The sequence below is a fragment of the Cetorhinus maximus genome, chromosome 5 (genome assembly GCF_964194155.1).
Source record: "Cetorhinus maximus chromosome 5, sCetMax3.hap1.1, whole genome shotgun sequence".
Classification (NCBI taxonomy): domain Eukaryota; kingdom Metazoa; phylum Chordata; class Chondrichthyes; order Lamniformes; family Cetorhinidae; genus Cetorhinus; species Cetorhinus maximus.
This window is the reverse complement of record NC_135883.1, coordinates 42,362,306-42,382,891: the sequence shown is the minus strand read 5'-3', so window position 1 is coordinate 42,382,891 and position 20,586 is coordinate 42,362,306. Positions and strand designations below refer to the sequence as shown.

Sequence of the window (20,586 nt, the reverse complement as noted above, 5' to 3'; positions counted from 1 at the left end):
CTCCAGCGTCATTTTCCAGAGGCCCAATGTGCACATCTGCCTCTCTCGTACCCTTTATATATCTAAAAAAAAACTCTTGCAATCTTCTTCTATATTACTGGCTAGTTTGCCCTCATATTTAATCTTCTCCCTCCTTATTTCTTTTTTAGTTGTCCTCTGTTGGTCTTTGTAAGCTTCCCAATCCCCTGGTTTCCCACTGCTCTTTGCCGCATTGTATGCTTTCTCTTTAGCTTTTATGCTGTCCCTGACTTCCCTTGTCAGCCATGGTTGCCTTGTCCTCCCTTTAGTATGCTTCTTCTTCCTAGGGATGAATTTTTGCTGTGTCTCCCAAATTACTCCCAGAAAATCCTGCCATTGCTGTTCCACTGTCTTTCCTGCTAGGCTCATCCCCCAGTCAATTCTGGCCAGCAACTCCCTCATGCCTCTGTAGTTGCCTTTATTCAACTGTAATACCGTTACATCTGATTCCAGCTTTTTCCTCTCAAATTGCAGGGTAAATTCTATCATATTATGGTCACTTCCTCCTCAGGGTTCCTTCACCTTAAGCTCCCTTATCAAATCTGCCTCATTACACATCACTAAATCTAGAATTGCCTGTTCCCTAGCAGACTCCACCCCAAGCTGCTCCAAAAAGCCATCTCGTAGACATTCCACAAATTCCTTTTCTTGGGATCCACTACCAACCTGATTTTCCCAGTCTACCTGCATATTGAAATCCCCCATGATCACTTAACCTTGCCTTTCTTACACGCCTTTTCTATCTCCTGGTGTATCTTGTGCCCCACATCCTGACTACTGTTCAGAGGCTTGTACATAACTCCCATTATGGTTTTTTTACCTTTGCGGTTCCTCAACTCTACTCACACAGATTCTACATCATCTGACCCTACGTCATTTCTTGCTATCGATTTAATTTCATTTCTTACTAACAAAGCAACCCCACCCCCTCTGCCAACCTGCCTATCTTTTCGATAGGATGTATATCCTTGGATATTTAGCTCCCAGTCCTGATCCCCTTGCAGCCATGTCTCCGTGATGCCCACCACATCATACCTGCCAATTTCAATCTGCACCACAAGCTCATTTACCTTATTTCATATACTGCTTTCAGATACAACACATTCAGTCCTGTATTTCCCGTCCCCTTTCTCATTGTCATCCCTTTTCCTGATGTGCTTGAAGTTAGATTCCTAGCCCTTTCCAAACACTCTGTCCTATTTTGTGTTCTGGAGACTTTAATAGCCTCTCTGGGCTCTCCTTGCTTTTCAGTTTTTTCATAATTTACCATGAAGTTGAATCCACCCCCCAACACGCTAACCTGCTGGTTTGTTTCCCATTAGTCATACTTCTTGGAGTTTTACCCTTCCCTCCCCGCCCACTTTCTAGTTTAAAGTCCTGTTGACCACCCTATTTACCCTTTTCGCTAGAACATTGGTCCCAGATCGGTTCAGGTGGAGACCGTCCCAACAGTACAGATCCCTCCTGTTCCAATGCTGATACCAGTGCCCCACGAAATGGAACCCCTCTTTCCTGCACCACTCCTTTAGCCACATGTTTACTTCCCTTATTCTCGCGTCCCTATGCCAATTTGCACGTGGCTCGGGTAGTAATCCGGAGATTATAACCCTTGAGGACCTGTTCTTTAATTTAGTTCCTAGTTCCTGATAATCCCCAAACAGGTCCTCTTTCCTAGTCTTACCTATGTTATTTGTCCCGACGTGGACCACAACAACTGGATCCTCCCCCTCCCTCTCCAATATCCTTTCAAGCCGGTCAGAGATGCCCCTCACCCTGGCACCGGGCAGGCAACATACCATGTGGGACTCTCGATCCTGCTTACAAAGGATGCTATCAATTCCCCTAATTATAGAATCCCCTACAACTACCACTTGTCTTTTTGCTCCCCCCCCTTGAATGGCCTCCTGTATCACGGTGCAGTGGTCAGCTGGCTCATCCCCCCTACAGCCCTGTTCCTCATCCACACAGGGAGCAATTACCTCGTACCTGTTGGACCAGGTCAAGAGCTGAGGCTCCTCTGTTCCTGAACACAGGATCCCTCTACCTGCCTCACTTACAGTCACACCCTGCTGACCCTGACCACTGACCGAACTTGAGGTACTTAATCTACCGGGTCTGACCGCCTCCTGAAATAAAGCGTCCTGGTAACTCTCCCCCTCCCGGATGTGCCGCAGCGTCCGGAGCTCAGACTCCAGCTCATATATAAATGAACGTTATTGCTGTTACCTGTGGCTGAAGAAGACCAGAATAAGTAGAGGCAGAAAATAAATTAGGACTCGAACATAGAACAGAGCAGTGAAAATCAGAATAATAAACTGATAATAATGTTAACATTTGCAAAATATTTTCTTAATTAAATATTACATGGAAGTTGTTATTTTCTTTGTGATGTTGATTCTAGTTTGAGCTCTGACTCTGATATTTACTTTAGGTTGCAATACCTGATGATATCAGGGCTAAAAAGGTAAAATTATGAGGACTGGTTGCTTAAATTATAATTTGGGTAACTTATAACCCTTAGGTATGGAGAATTAAAGGCTGATCTAATTGAGGTGTTGAAGATGATTTAAAGATTTGATGGGGCAGATAGAGAGAAACTATTCCTCTGATGGGGTGGGGGCCATATCTTAAAATTAAGCTAGGTCTTTCAGGGGTGACGCCAGGAAGCACTTTTTCACAGAAAGGATAGTAGAAATGTGGAACCCTGTCTCTCAGAAAGCTATTGAGGCTAAATTATAAATTATAAATTTCGATTATAAATTTCAAAACTGAGAGTGACTAATTTTTGTTTGACAAAGGTTGTTGAGGGTTACAGAACCTAAGATGGGTTAATGGAGTTAAGGTACAGATTAGCCATGATCTAATGAAATGGTGGAACATGCTCGAGGGGCTGAATGACCCCCTCCTGCTACTATGATAATAGATGTTGAGAAGTTTTTTCTTGGCTAGCACCATTGTTTTTTGACCTGTTCAAGCTCACTTGTTACTGGGTTGTGTTAACTTCCTGGTGTCTGTTAGCCTAGAAAGTAGGCATGTGAACACACCCGTCCACAGAGGGGAAAAGAGGGGCCCCGACATGAATACAGGGTATTATGATTTTGGTTTATTCTGTACTTTGCAAATTTGCTACTCTTAATCAAGTCAAGTAGTGAAATTATAAAGCATCATAGAACCATAGAATGATAGAGGGCTGGAGGAGGCCATTCAGCCCATCATGCCTGTGGCTGTGTTGTGCCTGAAAATTGAAAGAAGCTTTGATATTCTGTCCCTGACTCAATGATGAACCCTAATTGATTTTAAAAAATGCTTTCCAAAACATTTTATACAGGTTTAAATTGTGCTTTTAGTTATTGCTTTTCTCTCTCAGGGATGAATATGTTTTGTTCCAGCCTGGTTCATTCAAGCGATTGTGTTCTTTCCAATTAGTAACCCATTGCAATATCTTATTGATAGGAAGTGACTGATGGAACAGATGAAATTGATGGTAGTGGAGTTTCCTGCACTGGGCAGAAGAGGAGTGTCAGAGTCAGTGGGAAATACATGCCACCCTTGGACTGGGAGAGAGTTGAGAAGAAACACACATCGAGCTCAACAGGTCCTTCCTACCTTCACAGGCCAGGTCAGTCAGCTGTCACAGGGCCATGCTTTCACAAGCCAGCTGAATTCCCAGTGACAGGTGAGCAACGTGGGGACGGAAAGTGTAGTCGATGTGGTGGAGACAGTCAAAATCAAGGAGAGAAGACCACAGAGGATTGGGAAACAAGCAATGAGGAGGAAAAGACTCGAGGCATATTTGTTTCAAAGGTTGGGATTTCAAAAGAAACAATGGATGAATTGAAAGCCCTTCTAAAGGAGAGCCCTTTAATCACCAGCCGGCAAAAAGTGAACAATGAAAGCAATTGTTTGACCTCCAGTTTGAAGGTGCAGAACCCTGAAGAGAAGCCCAGAGAGGAAGAAGGTAAACACGCCACCTCCTCAAAAGCATGTTCGAAGGTCCCTGAACAGATGACAACACAGAGACCAAGTGAGACATCTGGGGGCAATGAGCCACCAAAGCTAGCAGTGGCTACTTCCGATGACCAAAATTCAGAGAGTAACAACACCAAAGCAGCGGCATTGAAGACATCAGAGCTATCTAGTCTCACTAACAGCAAACTAGATTCAAAGCATGACTCAGGTTCAAAAGCCCCAGGTTAGTACCTTGGTAATCGTGTATTACAGTACACTCGGAGTCCGAGTTGCTGCGGCGTTATGCATTTTTACATGTATGCTGTAGTCTGGAGCTTTGGATATTGATGGTAGTGGCTCCAATTTCTTTCCAACATATGGCTGACCAGGAATCTCTCCCACTCTTACCACTTGCCAATGGTAATGTGTTGGAAGGGTTTTCAAGTTGATACTCAACCTGTTTGGCTGCACCTTCCTTGGTCATCAAGCCTTGGAGTGGGACTTGAACCCAGATCTTCTGGCTCAGAGGTAAGGACGCTATTCACTGCACCACAAGACATCCATGGTTAGTGCTTTACTCTTCTGTTAATGCAATCAGCCAATTCAAATACAATATAAAGCAATCAATGAAACTTCTAGGGGGAGAATTCCCATGGTGATCTCCCAACCTCAACAATAACAACAAACTATATAAAACATCTTTAATGTAGTAAAAAAGTCCCAAGCCACTTCACAGGACCACTATTAAACAAAGTTTGAAACTGAGCCAAATAAGGAGAGATTAGTTCAGATGACCAAAAGCTTGGTCAAAGGGGTAGGTTCTAAGGAGTGCATTAAAAGACCAAGAGGGGTAGAATGGTAGAGGTTTGGGAGGGAATCCCAGAGCCTAGGGCCTTGGCAGTTGTTATGGCACAACCATTGGTAAATGCTGAGTTGTACAAATCCCAAAGGGAAACTTGAAACAACTGCCACAACTTGTTTTGCAATTTGTATAAATTTCGAGATGCATGCCTTGAATTCAGTAGTAATAAGACCACCAAGTCTTATAGGTTTTTATAAAACTAAATTAAACATTTATTAATAAGAGAAATGAGTTTTAAATACATACATAGATCTACAAATTACTATTATGATAAATTCTAAACCCCCTAATCAATTTAACTCCCAGTACACTTTCGTTAAGGCAACAGTAAGACACACAGATTTTAAAAGACCCAAACAAAGAAACATGATACCCTGAACAAGTTGAAATCAAAGTGAGTTTTCTTAACTTCAGTCCTTTGAAGACAGCAGCTTGAGGCATAGATGCTGACACTTGTAGATATAAAAAATGCCTTCCCCCAAACAGTCTTCTCTTCTTTATACATATTTTCCTCTTTGAATGCAAAAACCCATTGTTTCACGATGTCTTTCAACTTTATCTTCCTGATAATAAAACCCTCTCATAGCACTAAGTTTTACCCGTAATCTTTGAGAAAAATAAACACACTGGGCGGAATTTTCCCAGAATTGCACTAAGTACAGTAGTGGGAGGGTAAAATGGATTCCTACCTGCCGACGAAAATGGCAGGTATTCACGTCCTATCGTCCCGCGCTCACCTCATTATTTACTGACTCCCATGAAACACGCCATTTCCATGGTGAGCGGGCTCTCATTCGCCCACCCGCCATCACCCCGCTGTTGCATCACGCCAGCTGCCATCTTTAAAACGCAACCACCAGCAAAGCGCTCATCGCCACCAGCTCACCACCGCTGTCCGGGAGACATGGCCAACAAAGGAAAAAAGACTGCAGCCCCCCCGCTTCAATGATGGTTCTCTTGAGCGACTGCTGGTTGTCGTGGAGGCCCGCCGGGGTGTGCTCAATCCCTGCTCTGGCCACAGGATAGGTAGCAATGTCACCAACCTGGCTTGGGAGGTGATGGCAGCGGTGGTCAGCGCGACACTGCAGAGGAGGTCAGCCGCCCAGTGCTGCAAAAGAATGAATGATCTCCTCTGTTCCTCCAGGGTAAGTCACTCTTTTCATCACACTCATAAACTCAGCACACATCCACAGGGCTCTCATTCACTACCACTGCAAGGGACATCACCATTCACTCTTTCACACCACACCGTAATTGTCCTCATCCCATCCATGGCACCACTCACCACCCACACAGGCCAGACATACTTATCATCTGGCCTCGCAGGAGTCCTGATACACTCTTCTCATCTCTATCCATGCAGGACAAACTGGCTCACAATAGGAGGGAAAGATTGCAGACAGGTAGAGGGATGCCGGAATTCAAAGTTCTGACAGAATTTGAAAACAGAGCCATCCAGCTGGCCGGCGAGGATCTGGACCGGTCCTGTGCTGACGGTGAGGTTGGTGCTTCTCTACCAAGTGAGGATCCAGCAGCGCAACATCCATCAGATAACCATGCTGTGAGTGATGTGCCCTGTTTCACAGGCCACTGCCATGCACTAATGAACTCCCCTTGCTTTCGCAGGCACATCTGACAAACAGCCGACAGAGTCCATGACCCAAGGCCTCCAATCAAGCTCCGAAGAAACCCCTGAAGAGGAACCTGGAGGCACCCTCCTTGAAGTCCCATCACAGCACTCACTCACACCCTCCACCAGCGCAGAGACACATGCCTTGGTGGGACCTAGCTTTAGAGTAGCCTTGGAATCACAATCTGGTGAGCACATTGCACTTTCTGATCCAAGCAGGCAGAGGCAGGATCTTCCCAGGTCCCTGGCACTCAGAGGACTGCTGGAGGCCAGAACGTTGCTGAGTCTGAGTCAGATGACGGGCTCTGGACTCAGTCATGTCACGGTTGCTGGAGATGCAAAGGCAAGCTCGGGAACACCAGGAAGGGATGTCCGCTGCACTCCTCAGATTGCAAAGCACGATGGAGGAGTCTGTCCACATTCAGGCTGAGGTGATAGTGCTGGCATTGCAACAAGGTCAACACTGGTAGGATGATGGCCGCCATGGAGACCTTGGTCCAAGACATTGCTCCTGCACTGCTGCTTGGGCTCAACTCCATCGCTGATGCCATAGTTAGCCTCTAACAGTGTCTATGCGAGAGAGGTGCTGGGCAGCTCGATCTCACTCCAGCTACCCCTTCTGCTCACGAAATCAGCCAGGGGCCGTCAGGCACCCATAGGGAGGATGATCAGCAAGTTCACACTCCGGGGCCATCCACCTAGGTGACTCTTCCGAATCCCCTCTTCCTGTGACCTCTGCAGCTTCTCAGGCTAAGGAGGGTGTCAATCACTTGTACATACTGTTCACTATTGCCAATAAACTCCTAAGAGTGTCTCCCTGTCTGTGGCTCCTTGTTCTGATGAGCAGTGTTCTTGTCACTCAGATGTGAAACCTTTCTGCACAAGATAAAAGGCAGGTATCTCAGTCCAGGGCCTCTTCCCTGTGCTCTGTGCAGCCTTCAGACCACAGTAATGGTCCAGCCTCACACCCCCTGGAAACATTACTGATGCCTGCACCTCGGCTGTGCTGGTCATTGCTGCCAGAATGTAGTGGGCAGACACCACAGAGTTCTCTCACACTCTCCATGTTCTTTCAGCTCCTTTAGGGTGGGGCTGGCCCCCATCACAACAGCATCTGCAACCAGTGATGCTGTGCTCCAACTCCTGAAGGGCTGAGGTGCTGATCGCGGACACAGCATCAGATGCGTCTAAAATTTCATGGCTGTGTCTCTGACCATGGAGCTCAAGCGATCTGCCCTGGGCCAGATTGGAGTCAAACATTCTCAGAGGCTATGTGAAGATCTTTGGAGTGTCCTCACTGCATGTTGTCATCATCCTCCTGCGATTGAGCGACTATTAGGGCCTCCACTGCATCTCCATGACAGGAGCATTCTCACAGAGGGTATTGGCCATAAGCTGGACTGGAGTCAAACGTTCACAGCTGCGATGTGAGGATCTATGGGGACACTTCACTGCAAGTTGTTATCATCCTCCACAAGTCTGGCAGCTATGAGGGCCTCCCGAGTGCGCCTGCCTCGTCTAACCAGTGCGAGAGCCTCATCCCCATCGTCGTCACCACCGAGGACCCCCTCAACCTCATCCCCGTTGGTGTCCTCCTCATCTAAGGAGACGTGCAGCTCCTCCACCCCCTCCTCAGCCAGGTCCTCTCCCTGTTGCAGCACCAGGTTGTAAAGGGCGCAGTAGGTGGTGACGATGCGTGACACCCTCTGCGGACTATTGCAGGGCTCTACCAGACCAGTCCAGGCACCGAAACCTCATCTTCAGCATCCCGATGGTCTGCTCCATCAAGTTGTGAGCTGCAGCATGAGCCTCATTATACCGTCGCTTCGCTGCAGCCTGAGGCCGCCGCATGGGTGTCATCAGCCACGTCCTGCCCTTGTCCCCGAGGAGCCAACCCTGCAGCCTCTGTGGACCCTGGAAGACTGCAGGGATCTGCGAGTGACTCAGGATGTAGGCATCATGCACACTCCCTGGAAACCATGTGCACGCCTGCAGGATGCATTTCTGGTGGTTGCATACCAGCTGCACATTCAGTGAGTGGAAGCCCTTGTGGATGTTGAAGTCTACTGAGTGTAGCGATGGAAACCCGAGCGCCACGAGTACAGTCAATCGCACCCTGCACCTGTGGGAATCCCGAGATCAGGGCAAATCCAATGGCCCTTGCATCCTGGCTGTCCCGGTCCCCGGCGAAATGCACAAAGTTGTAAGTCATGGAGAAGATGGTATTCGTGACCTCATGGATGCATTTGTGGATGGCGGATTGTGAAATCCCACAGAGGTCACCTGTAGAGCCCTGAAAGGAGCCACTGACATAGAAATTGAGCACCTCAGTCACTTTCACAGCCACTGACAGTGGATGCCCTCCATTTCCCCTTGGTGCTAGGTCCTGCAGTAAGTGGCAGGTATGAGCCACCAGGTCCCTAGACATGCGCAGCCATCAGTGACACTAGTTCTCAGTCATCTGCAGGAATGGCAGGCGGTGTCTATAGACCCTGGGTGTCGCTAGGCACTGACCAGCCTCGGCTCGCTGTCACTCCTGGGCAGTATGTGTGGGAGCCCCTGCTGCCCTTTCTTCACGAGATTGCTGCTCCTGCCAGGTGTCTCAGTCGCTCTCTTTTTCATCTTCTCTGCTCTCTGTAGGCCTTCAGGCATACAGCTAGGTCACCAGGATCCATGATCCTCATGTGGTCCTCCTGCAGCATGAAAGAGAGAAAGAGAGCGTGGTTATCATGGCTGTACTTAGCACCCTTCCTGGCCCTGTGTGATCGCTTCCCGGAGGGTGTTGGTCACCCCTCGGATGGCCAGAGATGAGTGGGCTGCTTGGCTGCCCTGTCAACCTGCGACATGGGGGACACTGGTCCAAACCAGGATGCTGAGGTTGCAAGAGGCTGTGAGTGCCTCCAGCAGTGACTGCTACATGGTCAGCGGTGGTGAGGAGATTGTACAACGTGTGCAGTCCAACTGCTCCGTGGTCTAGTAAAGCGGTGACGGACTCGCAGTCTGTGCCGGGAGGGTGGGGGGAAGTGGGGTAAGGTCTGGAGCGCTTGGTGGCCCTTTGGTGTCTCCACGTTGCTTGCATGGGCGGGCAGGCTAGGAGCCTGATCCCAATCATATCACTGTGGCTGTGCCTGATCTGTCTCAGTTACAGCGGCCTGGTCAGTTTATACAGGTGTCCCTAATGCGTGGCCACTACCCTCATTTACCCTGCCCTCTGCCTCCATTGCCTGTGCGCGGGATGCAGCTCCAGGGCAGCACTTGGCCCACCAACCCCACCGACAACGGTCGCCTCCGAGGCTGGCCGGCCCTTTCCCCCCGACACCGCCACCTCCCCCCCCCCCCCCCCCCCCCCCTCAGCAGCTGCCTCCGGGGCTAGGCATCAGTTGCCCCCACACCCCGGTGCCCCTGAAGTCTGTAAAAAACAGGCAAGTTGTGGAGAACGCTGCTGCTCATTCACCTCAGTTCCCCCAAAGTGCACGCTGCCTGCGTCCTGTATGAAATACGTCAGCGTGCTTTCCCACCGACAAGGATGGATGATGCGGTGGGGTTCCAAGAGCCTGGCGGGGTGACCTTTTAATTATATGCTGATGTATTACAGTTAGCTCCTCGCCGATCGATGGTGGGAATCGCGACCCGCTGTCGGCGGGCTGAGCGGAAGATCGCGACCTGCCTTCACGCCATATTTTCCGCGCACGCCACCTGTTACGCCTACCGCTGGTGGGCTCGGAAAATTCCGCCCAGCGTTTCTAAACGTCACATGGCTAGGTGACACAGTTCACCCCTCCTTTGAAGACAATCTAATCTGGTTTATTTAAAAATGAAAATGTTCCCTTGATACCTATTTTTCTAAACTTCCCCATGTTTGCCTATTTAACATTTTAGACCTAATTTCTCTTCTTACAACGAAGCACCCAGACTAACTACCTCTAATTCAATTAAGTCACACAGACAGTCACACAGACAGACAGACACACACACACACACACACAGACACACAGACACAGACACACACACAGACACTCACACACACACACAGACACACAGAGACACAGACACAGACATACACACACAGACACACACACACACAGACACACACACATCCCACTATTACTCTCTGTTTGACAATAAATTGCAATAATAGCATGAGAATTATAATACCTTCCTGACACAGTTGAAGAGACAGTTGCCAATAGTGGGATAAAGAAAAGTCAAGGCTATGAAAGAGACCAAATTTGTACGAGTGCAAATATCTTGGGAGACTTGTAGGGCTGGAGGAGATAGGGAAGGGGCGAGGCCATGGAGGGATATATCCTGACATAAATTTGGCAGAAACCATAGAGAAGAAGTGTTAAAAACCATTTGCCCCATTTCTTCACTTGCAAAAGATGGCAATTTGTCTTGACTAGGGTTTTCCAGTCTGGCCTCAAAGAAAGCACTTGAAGCTCGACTGGATGATTTCTTTCAAAAGGAACATTTTCCTAAATGAGGAGATGACCTCCCGAGGTTTGGTGCGATTGGTACTTTCAGGCATTGAAATGTATTCCTTGAGCTCCCCCATCAGAGGAAATAGTTTCTCTCTATCTACCCTGTCAATTCCTTTAATCATTTTAAACAGCTCTTAAGCATTTCAATTAGTATCACTCCTCAGTCTTCTGTACCCAAGGAAATACAGCCTTAGTCTATATGGACTGGTGCTATTCCCCACTCACAGGTTGATTGTTAGCAAAGTTGGCATCGACTGGGTGTAAGGAGAAATGCTCATATAGCAGTTCCCCAGAAGCAACAATCTGCCATAGCTATGTCTCAGTAGTTAGCACCAAGTCAGAAGTTTGAGTTTGAGTTCCATTCCAGAAATCTAAGCACAAAATTTAGGCTGACAATCCAGTACAGTACCAAAGGTGAGCTGCACTTTTGGAGATGCTGCCTTTTGGAGAAGACATTAAGCTGAGGCCCCATCTACCCTCTCATGTGGACGTGGAAGACCCCATGCTGTTATTCCAAAGAAGAGCAGGGGAGTTCTCCCCTGTCACTGATGTATCAAATATTTACCTTGCAAACAACATCACAAAACACAGATTAGATGGTCATTATCAAATTAGTAAATTGAAGGAACTTGCTGTGCACAATATGGCTGCCATGTTTCCCACATTACAACAGTGACTTCGCTTTAAAAGTATTTTGTTGGCAGTAAGGTGCTTTGAGATGTCCTGAAGTTGTAAAATATGCTCTATAAATATAAGAAGGCTTGTCATGAGTATAGACTTGTTGGGCCGCATGGCCTATTTCTGTGTTGTAGACTCCATGGGGCAGAATTTTACGTCCTGTGGGCAGGTGGGCGCGTGCCCGACCTGATCAGGCATAAAATCGCACAAGATGATGTCGGGTAAGCGTCCTGACGCCATCGCGCACTTGTGTGACATTTCACTCAGTGGGTGCAGGCAAAAGTCGGAAGCGCACCCGCTGACAATTAAGCAGGCAATTAAACCCATTAATGGTACAATTGTCTGCGATTTTTAGTGGCCTGTACAACCTTATGGTTGGCAGATGGACAAATTGGCCAGGCAGCCTTTACATTTTTCACCAAACCTCATCCAAGGGCGGGATGAAATTTCCATTAGGAAATAAAATAAAAATAAATATCTGGGGACAGCATTTTAATGAGGTATGCTTTCAGGTGCTTGATTGTGCTGCATGGACATATTTTGCAGCTTTTTTTGGTTTCCTTTATTCTGTGGAGGCCTACAGCTCCCTGTTGCAGCTGTCTGCCTCAGAGAGCTCTCTCACAGCGCTCACCTGTGCCCGTGGTGAGGTTGTCGTTCTGCCCTCTTCCCGCCCGCAGCCCGGCAGTGCTGAATTTTTCAGTGTGCGTTTCATGCTGGCTGGCTGTTAATTGGCCAGCCAGCGTGAAATCGCAGCCGGGGGCTGATCACGGTCAGGAGTCTGTTTCTCGGCCACTCCCAGGTCCGTCGATAGCGAGTGCCGACGACCGAAAAATGTAGGCCCATAAATGTTGTAATAATCTCTTTTTATCTTACAGATAACATGAGGCAGCTACCTATGAATAACAGCGCAACTGTTTCACAAACAAGCACTACTATTGAGCAAGTGAAGCGACAGATCACAAGAGAAGACATTCGGTTTATCCGTTTTGAAGCAAGTGACTTTCATGGGATTTCAAGATCGAAGACTGTTCCATCTCGTTTTTTTCAGGTATGGTATGTCATTTGCATTTAACTGGACAAGGTTGAAGACCGATTGAAGAAAGCCCCCTAAGAAATATAAGGTAATGCACTCAAATCCCTTCCACATTTACACAGGCAGTTTAATGTTGCAGTTCAATGGTGAGCAGGCAAGTTTTGTCATGTAGTTTTATTTTGTTGGGAGCACCCTTACCTCTGAGTGCAAATGTTGTGCAATCAAACCTTATGTTTGGATTTAGTGCAAAAACAAACCTACCTCAGTGTAATATTGAATAAATTGTGATCCATCAGGTGAGTCATTGACTCCCTGTGCTGAAGTCTGTGGAACTTTCTTAATGCCCTGTCCAATATTCATTTCAGCGTTAATTATGGGACCCTGTTGGTGCCATGCTTCCCTGCCTTAAATCAGCTCAATATAAACAAAGAACTTTGAAATGATTCTTCACAATTTTTGATGTTGAGAAGTCTAGGGCAGAGGCCATAGTTCAGGATGTCCCACCAAAGTTGAATACACAATGATAGCAGACAGGACAATTCAATAAGTCATGTTTAGGTGACACCATCTTTGGGTTTTCAAAGCATGCAAATTCTGGGAGTTGGAGAAGCTGGAAGGAGGAAAAGAGATCTACAGCTTTGAGGCTCAGGAAAAGAATAAATGAGAGGAATAAAACATGAAGACTCATATAGAAATAACAGGCACAGTTTCTATACAGACCTGTATCTCAGATATATTTAACACTAATCATCCACTCATTGTACTGCCATTTTCAAACAATTTGAACAACTGTCTTGAATTATTTTTTGAGTTTAACACATTGACGGATATTAGCACTGGGGGATTTCAGCGTGCTGTATTTCTGGACCAGGCATAGGGACTACTAGGCCAAAAAAGACCAGGTTATTTCTGGCTTCTACCATCCTGGTAGTCACAATGACAATTAAGTTATTGATTAATCACAGGGGAGAAATCTCTACCAACGAGTCTAGAACAAACCCAACCATAAGGTGAGGAAACTCCCTGAGATGGGGAGCTTTGGGAATCAGAGGTGCAAAGTCATCTATTTTGTTCCAAGCATGCTACACTTATCTTGTACTTTCATTTAAATTGAGAAAGACTTGCATCTCTATAGCACTTTTCATCACCTCAGTATATCCCAAAGAATGTTATAGCCAATGAAGCACATTTGAATTACAGTTATTATTGTAGTGTAGGAAACACAGCTATCAAATTGTGCACAGCAAGCTCTCACAAACAACAATGTGATAATGACCAGAAAGTGTCTTTTAGTGATGTTGGTTGAGGGATAAGTATTGGAACAGGTCACCAGGAGAACTCTCCTGCTCTTACACAAAGTGCCATTGAATCATTTACATCCATTGGCCTCAGTTTAATGTCTCATCTGAAAGATGGCACCTCTATCAGTGCAGCACTCCCTCAGTATTGCACTGGAGTCTGAGTCTAGATTGTGTACTCAAGTCTCTGGAGTGGGATTTGAACCCAAAAACCTTTTTACTCAAAGGCAAGTGTGTTATCCACTGAGCCATGGCTGATCCTAGCAGGGAGAGAGAGCACCTGATCAGCCCTGGGTGTCTTATATCATTGTCTTTGCAATCCTTTGCACTGACCTGTTTGGAGCAACCATTTTGCCTTCTATTTGTCACAGCTGAGCCAGTAGTTCCTCAAGGTAACAATATGCATACATGGAACAGGCCTTCACACTGCGTGGTTTAAAAGACTGTTTTGTTAGTCACCTGATATTTCATTTGCCATTAGTTGCAGACTGGGGTAATTTCACACAAGGGGTAGATGAGCATCTGCAACTCTCTCCCCGCCGAAAAGCTTTTGAGGCTGGGCTAATTGAAAATTTCAAAACTGAGATTGAGAGTATTAAGGGAATCAAGTCAGGTTTTTTTTTTCCTTCATTCTTTCATGGGATGTGGGTGTCGCTGGCAAGGCCCGCATTTGTTGCCTATTCCTAACTGCCCTTGCTAGGCCACTTCAGAATCAAGCACATTGCTGTGGATCTGGACTGACATGTGGGCCAAACCAGGTAAGGATGACAGGTTTACTTCCCTAAACAGCAGTAGTGAGCCAGATGGTTTTTTACAACAATCACTAATGGTTTCCTTCACCATTACTGAGACTAACTTTATATCCCAGATTTATTAATTGAATTTAAATTCCACCAGCTGCTGCGGTGGGATCTGAACCCTTGTCCCCAGAGCTTTAGCCTGGGCCTCTGGATTACTCATCTAGTGACATTACCACGACACCACCATCTCCCTGTAAACTGAGTAAAGATGCAAATCAGCCAAGATCTAATTAAATGATGGAACAGGTTTGAGGGCTGAACGGTCTACTCCTGTTTCTATATGCCTAATTAAATACTCCTCAATTCACAATAGTTCTGTGCAGCATATAAGGAGATGGTGTGTTTGGGGAGGGTATGCAATGGGTGCAGTGAGGAACGTGACTTGCAGGCCAGGACTGAAGGGTTGGAGAATGAAAATGGATCTTCTTTCTGGAGTATTGCTTGTGCTTTGGGGATTAGGAATATTTACACAGAATCCATTACATGAATTTTCGTCGGTGGAAAACATAGACTTAATGGGCCAAATGGCCTTTGCTTATTTGTGTGTTTTCATTTGTATTTCTTTGATTCTGAAAGAGTGCTGGATTTAACTATCTAATTTTGCAGATACAATTAAATTAGCTGCCAGTACTGTTTGCCAGACAAACCTACACAATGCTTTAACTCTGTAGGGACATCAAGACAACCAACCATTTTACCATGTACTAAACTGGTGATGTAAAAACTCTTTTAAGTTACCAACACTAAATGGTTTTGAATTGTAAGAGAACTGCATGGAGATTAACTGAGTCAAACTTGTGCTTCCTACACAGGAGAAAGTGTTTCATGGCATGCCCCTCCCAAGAGGTTACCTGGAGCTAACGTTGAGCCCAAAGGAAAATGAAATAGATCATCCCAGCTTCAATAGTGACATACTCCTAATGCCCGACATATCGACCTTCAGAGTCCTCCCATGGGCTGAAAAAACAGCCAGGGTCATTTGTGATTCTTGCTCAATAACGAGCAACCCTCTTCTGACGTCCCCTAGACAAATAGCAAAGCTTCAACTGAACCAGCTTCGGGCGTATGGTTTCATCTTGCATTCATCCTTCACCTACGAGTTTTGGCTTTACAGCTTTGCTCAGATATTAAACACACCGGCACCTTTCCCCGCTGCAACCCTCCTGAATAACCATGACCAGAGCTTTGTGCAGGAGTTATTCGATGGCATGTATGGTGCTGGGGTCGACATTGAAAGCTTTTCCTCTTCCCGGGGGCCTGGTCAAATGGAGGTCTCGCTTCGAGCTGAATTTGGAATGGGTGCAGCAGACAATGCCTTCACATTCAGGACTGGCGTCAAAGAGCTGGCAAGGAAACACGATAACGCTGCCAGCTTCTTCACGCCCTCGGGCTTTGGCAACTCGGGGACATTTGCCCACACTCTGTGGGATGCGAATGGGAGGCAGAATCTCTTCTGTGATCCAACGGCAGCACAGGAGCTGTCGGGCATTGGGAAGAGGTGGCAGGCTGGCCTGGCACATCATGCTGCAGCCCTCAGTTGCCTGGTGGCACCTAGTCCATGCTGCCGCAAGCGCTACAGCAATGGGAAAGGTGAAGGGGTTGTTGACGTGACCTGTGGGTCTAATGACAACAGCTGTGCCTTTAACGCCAAGTTCCACGGGGGTGGAGGCGCCCGTCTCGAAAACCGCCTGGCATCAGCCGTGGCGAATCCTTACATTGTCCTTGCCGCCACGGTGGCCGCGGGCCTGGATGGGCTCAGGAGGGAGTCATCCGAAAATGCAACACGGGCTGCACCCGTTCTTCACCCGCTGAAACCCTGTGCTATTCCCGTTCGACTGGAGGATGCACTCGATGCGCTAGAACATGACCACTGCATCCGGAGGGCACTGGGCGAGCCTTTCATCCAACATTTCATTGCTGTCAAACGATTTGAATTGAAGACACAGGCATTAGATGGCGAGGATGACAAGTACCTAGAGTACTTCATTTAGTAAAATATCCATAGATACCATACGATATATCATATATAACACCTCATATACCACATCATATGCAGCACATTATATAGAATATATAAGGCATAATATATAAGACAGAATAAATCATATAAAACAGATCACATGTAAGATATAGTATACAATATGTCATATACAGCATACCATACACTACATACTATATATTGCTTATCATATACAACAAATCACATGGAATATATAATATACAATATATCAAATATAGTATGCAATATGTTATATACACTATCATACAACATTTAGTGTACAATACATCACATATAAAAGATCATACCGCTTTATAACAATGTTTCAAAGTTCTCCATTCACAAAACAAGTTGTCATTCTTTCAGTTGGGATGTGCTGGCAGGATGGTGTAAATCCCTACATTAAGAGTCCTTATACCATTTGATTTGATGATGAGGAATTTGGGTTGTTAGCTTGACCCTTGGGAAGGAAATCATATTCTTTCGAATTCTATTCTGGTTCTGTCATGGAGTCATAGAGTCATGGATACTTCTACAATACATTAGAAAGTTGTATGACGTAACATTTTAGTGGACTTTGATGGATTAAGGAAATGGGAAGATTAGGTCTTATTTTTTCTTTATAATTTACTTCTAAGTTATTTCTATTTGAAAAGTGGCGGATTTTGCTTTTATACTAGGAGATATATGAGAAATATTGGACCATAGATTCCTCCAGGCATTAAGTTTAATAAAACAGTTCCCAAGAGTAAAGAGACGGAGCCTGGTTCCCAGAAAGCAGGAATGGATTCTTCATATTAAAGTGCCTCTGAGTCTTGCCACCATCTAAAAATGGGCCAATGAAATTATTAAAACAAAAACTATTAAGCACTGTTGTGCACTTTATAAAAACGAGTCCTGAGGCATTTCTGTAAACTTGCATGGGAAGATGGGGGGAGGGCATGAACAAAAACTGAGTCCTGGATTCATATTCAAATCTTGGCATTAGTCATATGAAGGAAAGGTAAGGCTTTGAAATATTGTAATTATACAACACTGATAAACGTGAATTGTACAGAGGGCCGTTCAACTTCGTTGAATGGGTGTAGCAACCATTGTCTGTTATTTTACAGACAACAGTGTGTCCTGGACACAGGGAAAGCACGGGGAACCAGTTACTAAACAATATACCCCAGGTAGCTGATCTGTTCTATATATTCATTCTTGGGATGTGGATATCACTGGCAAGGCTAACATTTATTGCTCATCTATAGATGCCTGAGAGGGATTTGGTCCAATTGAGTAGTGTGCTCACAATGTTCCCTCTATTTTTTGTTTGGTGTGTGTGTGTGGGTGATTTATTTAAATGCAAGGCCCGTATAGATTTTTTTGCACGGCCTTGCACATGCTGTAACTTAAAGGGGCCGATTTGTACGTGGCTTGTGTGGGAACCTTGTGGGTTGACTTAAGGCAACATTGCTTGCTAGCCCAGTTCATAAGGCAGTTAAGAGTCAGCACCATTGATGTGGGACTGGAGCTACAAATGAACCCAGACCAGGTAAGGATGGCAGATTTCCTTCTTTGGAGGGCATGAACCAGTTGGGTTTTATGGTCACTTACACTGATGCAAACTTTGTATTTCAAGATTCTTTGTTTCAAACTTAAATATGATTCTCATGTTGTTGTGGTGGAATTTGAACTCACTGGGTTAGATCTTCCCGGTTGGCTTGTGATCCCGACTTTGGCCTCAATTCTGGATTAGCAGCCTGGAAGTGGCTGTGCAGGGACATTGGTCTCAATCTCCTCGGGGGTAGTCAATTAAGAAGCTGTCAATTAAGAATGGTGGGTGGACCAGGGAAGTGAGATTTACTAAAGGAGGGCCAGCAGCCGTGTCCCACCGACAGCCCCATCGGAAGAGGTGGGCACTGTTGAGGCAGGTTGATGAGGGTGAGGGCCCATCAACATGGATGTGCTCTCTGATGCCTTCTGAAAATGTTAGATTTAAGAGGTCCATGGCATGTAGGGCCATTGGTGTGGAGGGGGAATGCCTCACAGGATCAGTTTTGACCAGGGCATAGACCTTTTGCCTTTGCGACGTCTTTATTGGGACATGGAGTCTCTGGCTCCGACGGCATCTGGTCCTGCTGCCGAGAGGCCGCCTCTACAACTACAAATCAGGGGTGGGGTGGGTGCTCCAATGGTGGGAATACAACAGGGAGCAATTCTGGCTTGGCTTCCCCCTATTTTCCTGGCCCCCTGCCTCCAAGCCTTTCTTCAATGGCCTGGGAAACTACAGGCCATTGTCTCTGGAATGAATATGGGTTCAGTGACACAACTACCACAATACAATCAGCTACTTGAACATCATAGAGGACCAGTTCATAATGAAGCTTAGAGTGCATAGGCAGGTCGTGATTTAAAGGAGGTAGGACAAGTTGATAAGGCTGTTAAAAAAGCATCTGGGATCCTGGGCTTTATAAGTAGAGGCATAGGGTACACAAGCAAGGAAATTACACTAAACCTTTCTGATACAAGGGTTAGGCCCCAGCTGGAGAAATGTGCTCAGTCCCAGGCTCCACATTTTAGGTAGGATGTCAAAGCCTTCAAAAAGGTGCAGAAGGGATTTACTAGAATGTTACCAGAAACAGAGGACTTCAGATATGTGGAGAGACTGGAGAAGCTGGTATTGTTCACCTTAGAGCAGAGAGGGTTAGGGGAGATTTAATAGAGGTGTTCAAAATTACGTGGGGATTTGATACTGGCAGGAGGGTTGGTAACCAGAGGGCACAGATTTAAGATAATGAGAAAAAGAAACCCCTAAGGGGTGATGAGTTTTTTTTTATTAAGTGAATTGTTATGATCTGGAATGTCCTGTCTGAAAGAGTGGTAGAAGCAGATTCAGTCTAAAGAGAATTGGCTAAAGACTTGAAAAGCAGGGTTTTGGGGAAAGAGCAGGGGTGCTGGGACTAATTTGATAGCTCTTTCAAAACGTACAAGTAATCAAACAAGGCACAGGAGGAAGAAGGATGTCACTCTGCCTTCTCCAAGATATCAGCTACCAGACAGAGGCAGAACTGATACAGTTCAGTCAACTCTTCCCTCCACTTCCAGCCAAAGAGCAGAGGGAATGAAGCCTGAGTGTGAATTTCAACCATCAGTGAAACACAACTACCTTTCTCCTGGACTTTTTTACAATTATGCAATTTTGAGTTGCTTTGACTGTTTAGCCTATACTCAGAACAAAAGACATTTAGTTTGGTTTACTTCTGCATTAAGGATGATTCCTGTACAATAAAAGATTAACAGACTGCAAGATGTAGTAAAAGGAATACAATTTTTTTTTTGTGGGTGTATGTGGTGTATATCTGTGTTTTGTGTATTGTGGTATTTTCCATATTGTGGTAAATTTCTGTATTGTGATAAATTGCTGTGTAGTAATATGTTTCTATTTTGTGGTATATCTCTGTATTGCGGTATACCTCTGTGCTGTGGTATATCTCTGTATTGTAGTATATCTCTGTGCTATGGTATATCTCTGTATTGTATATCTCTGTACTGCATTATACCTCTGTGCTGTGGTATATCTCTGTGCTGTGGTATATCTCTGTGCTGTAGTATATCTCTGTGCTATGGTATATTTCTGTATTGTATATTTCTGTGATGTGGTATATCTCCGCGTTGCGGAATATCTCTGTGTTGCAGTATACCTCTGTGCTGCGGAATATCTCTGTGCTGTGGAATATCTCTGTGCTGCGGAATATCTCTGTGCTGCGGAATATCTCTGTGCTGCGGAATATCTCTGTGCTGCGGAATATCTCTGTGCTGCGGAATATCTCAGTGTTGTGCAATATCTCTGTGCT

The 20,586-nt window shown here is 45.8% G+C and overlaps 1 protein-coding gene across 1 annotated transcript in view; it reads left to right on the top strand.

The window, feature by feature from the left end:
• Positions 1 to 20,033, top strand: part of lgsn (lengsin, lens protein with glutamine synthetase domain) — a 33,810-nt gene extending 13,777 nt beyond the window's left edge. The window contains exons 2-4 of the mRNA XM_078541837.1: positions 3,472 to 4,210; positions 12,493 to 12,665; positions 15,561 to 20,033. Of these exons, the coding sequence (XP_078397963.1) occupies positions 3,472 to 4,210; positions 12,493 to 12,665; positions 15,561 to 16,739 (2,091 nt within the window). The 3' untranslated portion in view covers positions 16,740 to 20,033. The remainder of the gene's footprint in view (positions 1 to 3,471; positions 4,211 to 12,492; positions 12,666 to 15,560) is intronic.
• Positions 20,034 to 20,586: the final 553 nt, after the last annotated feature.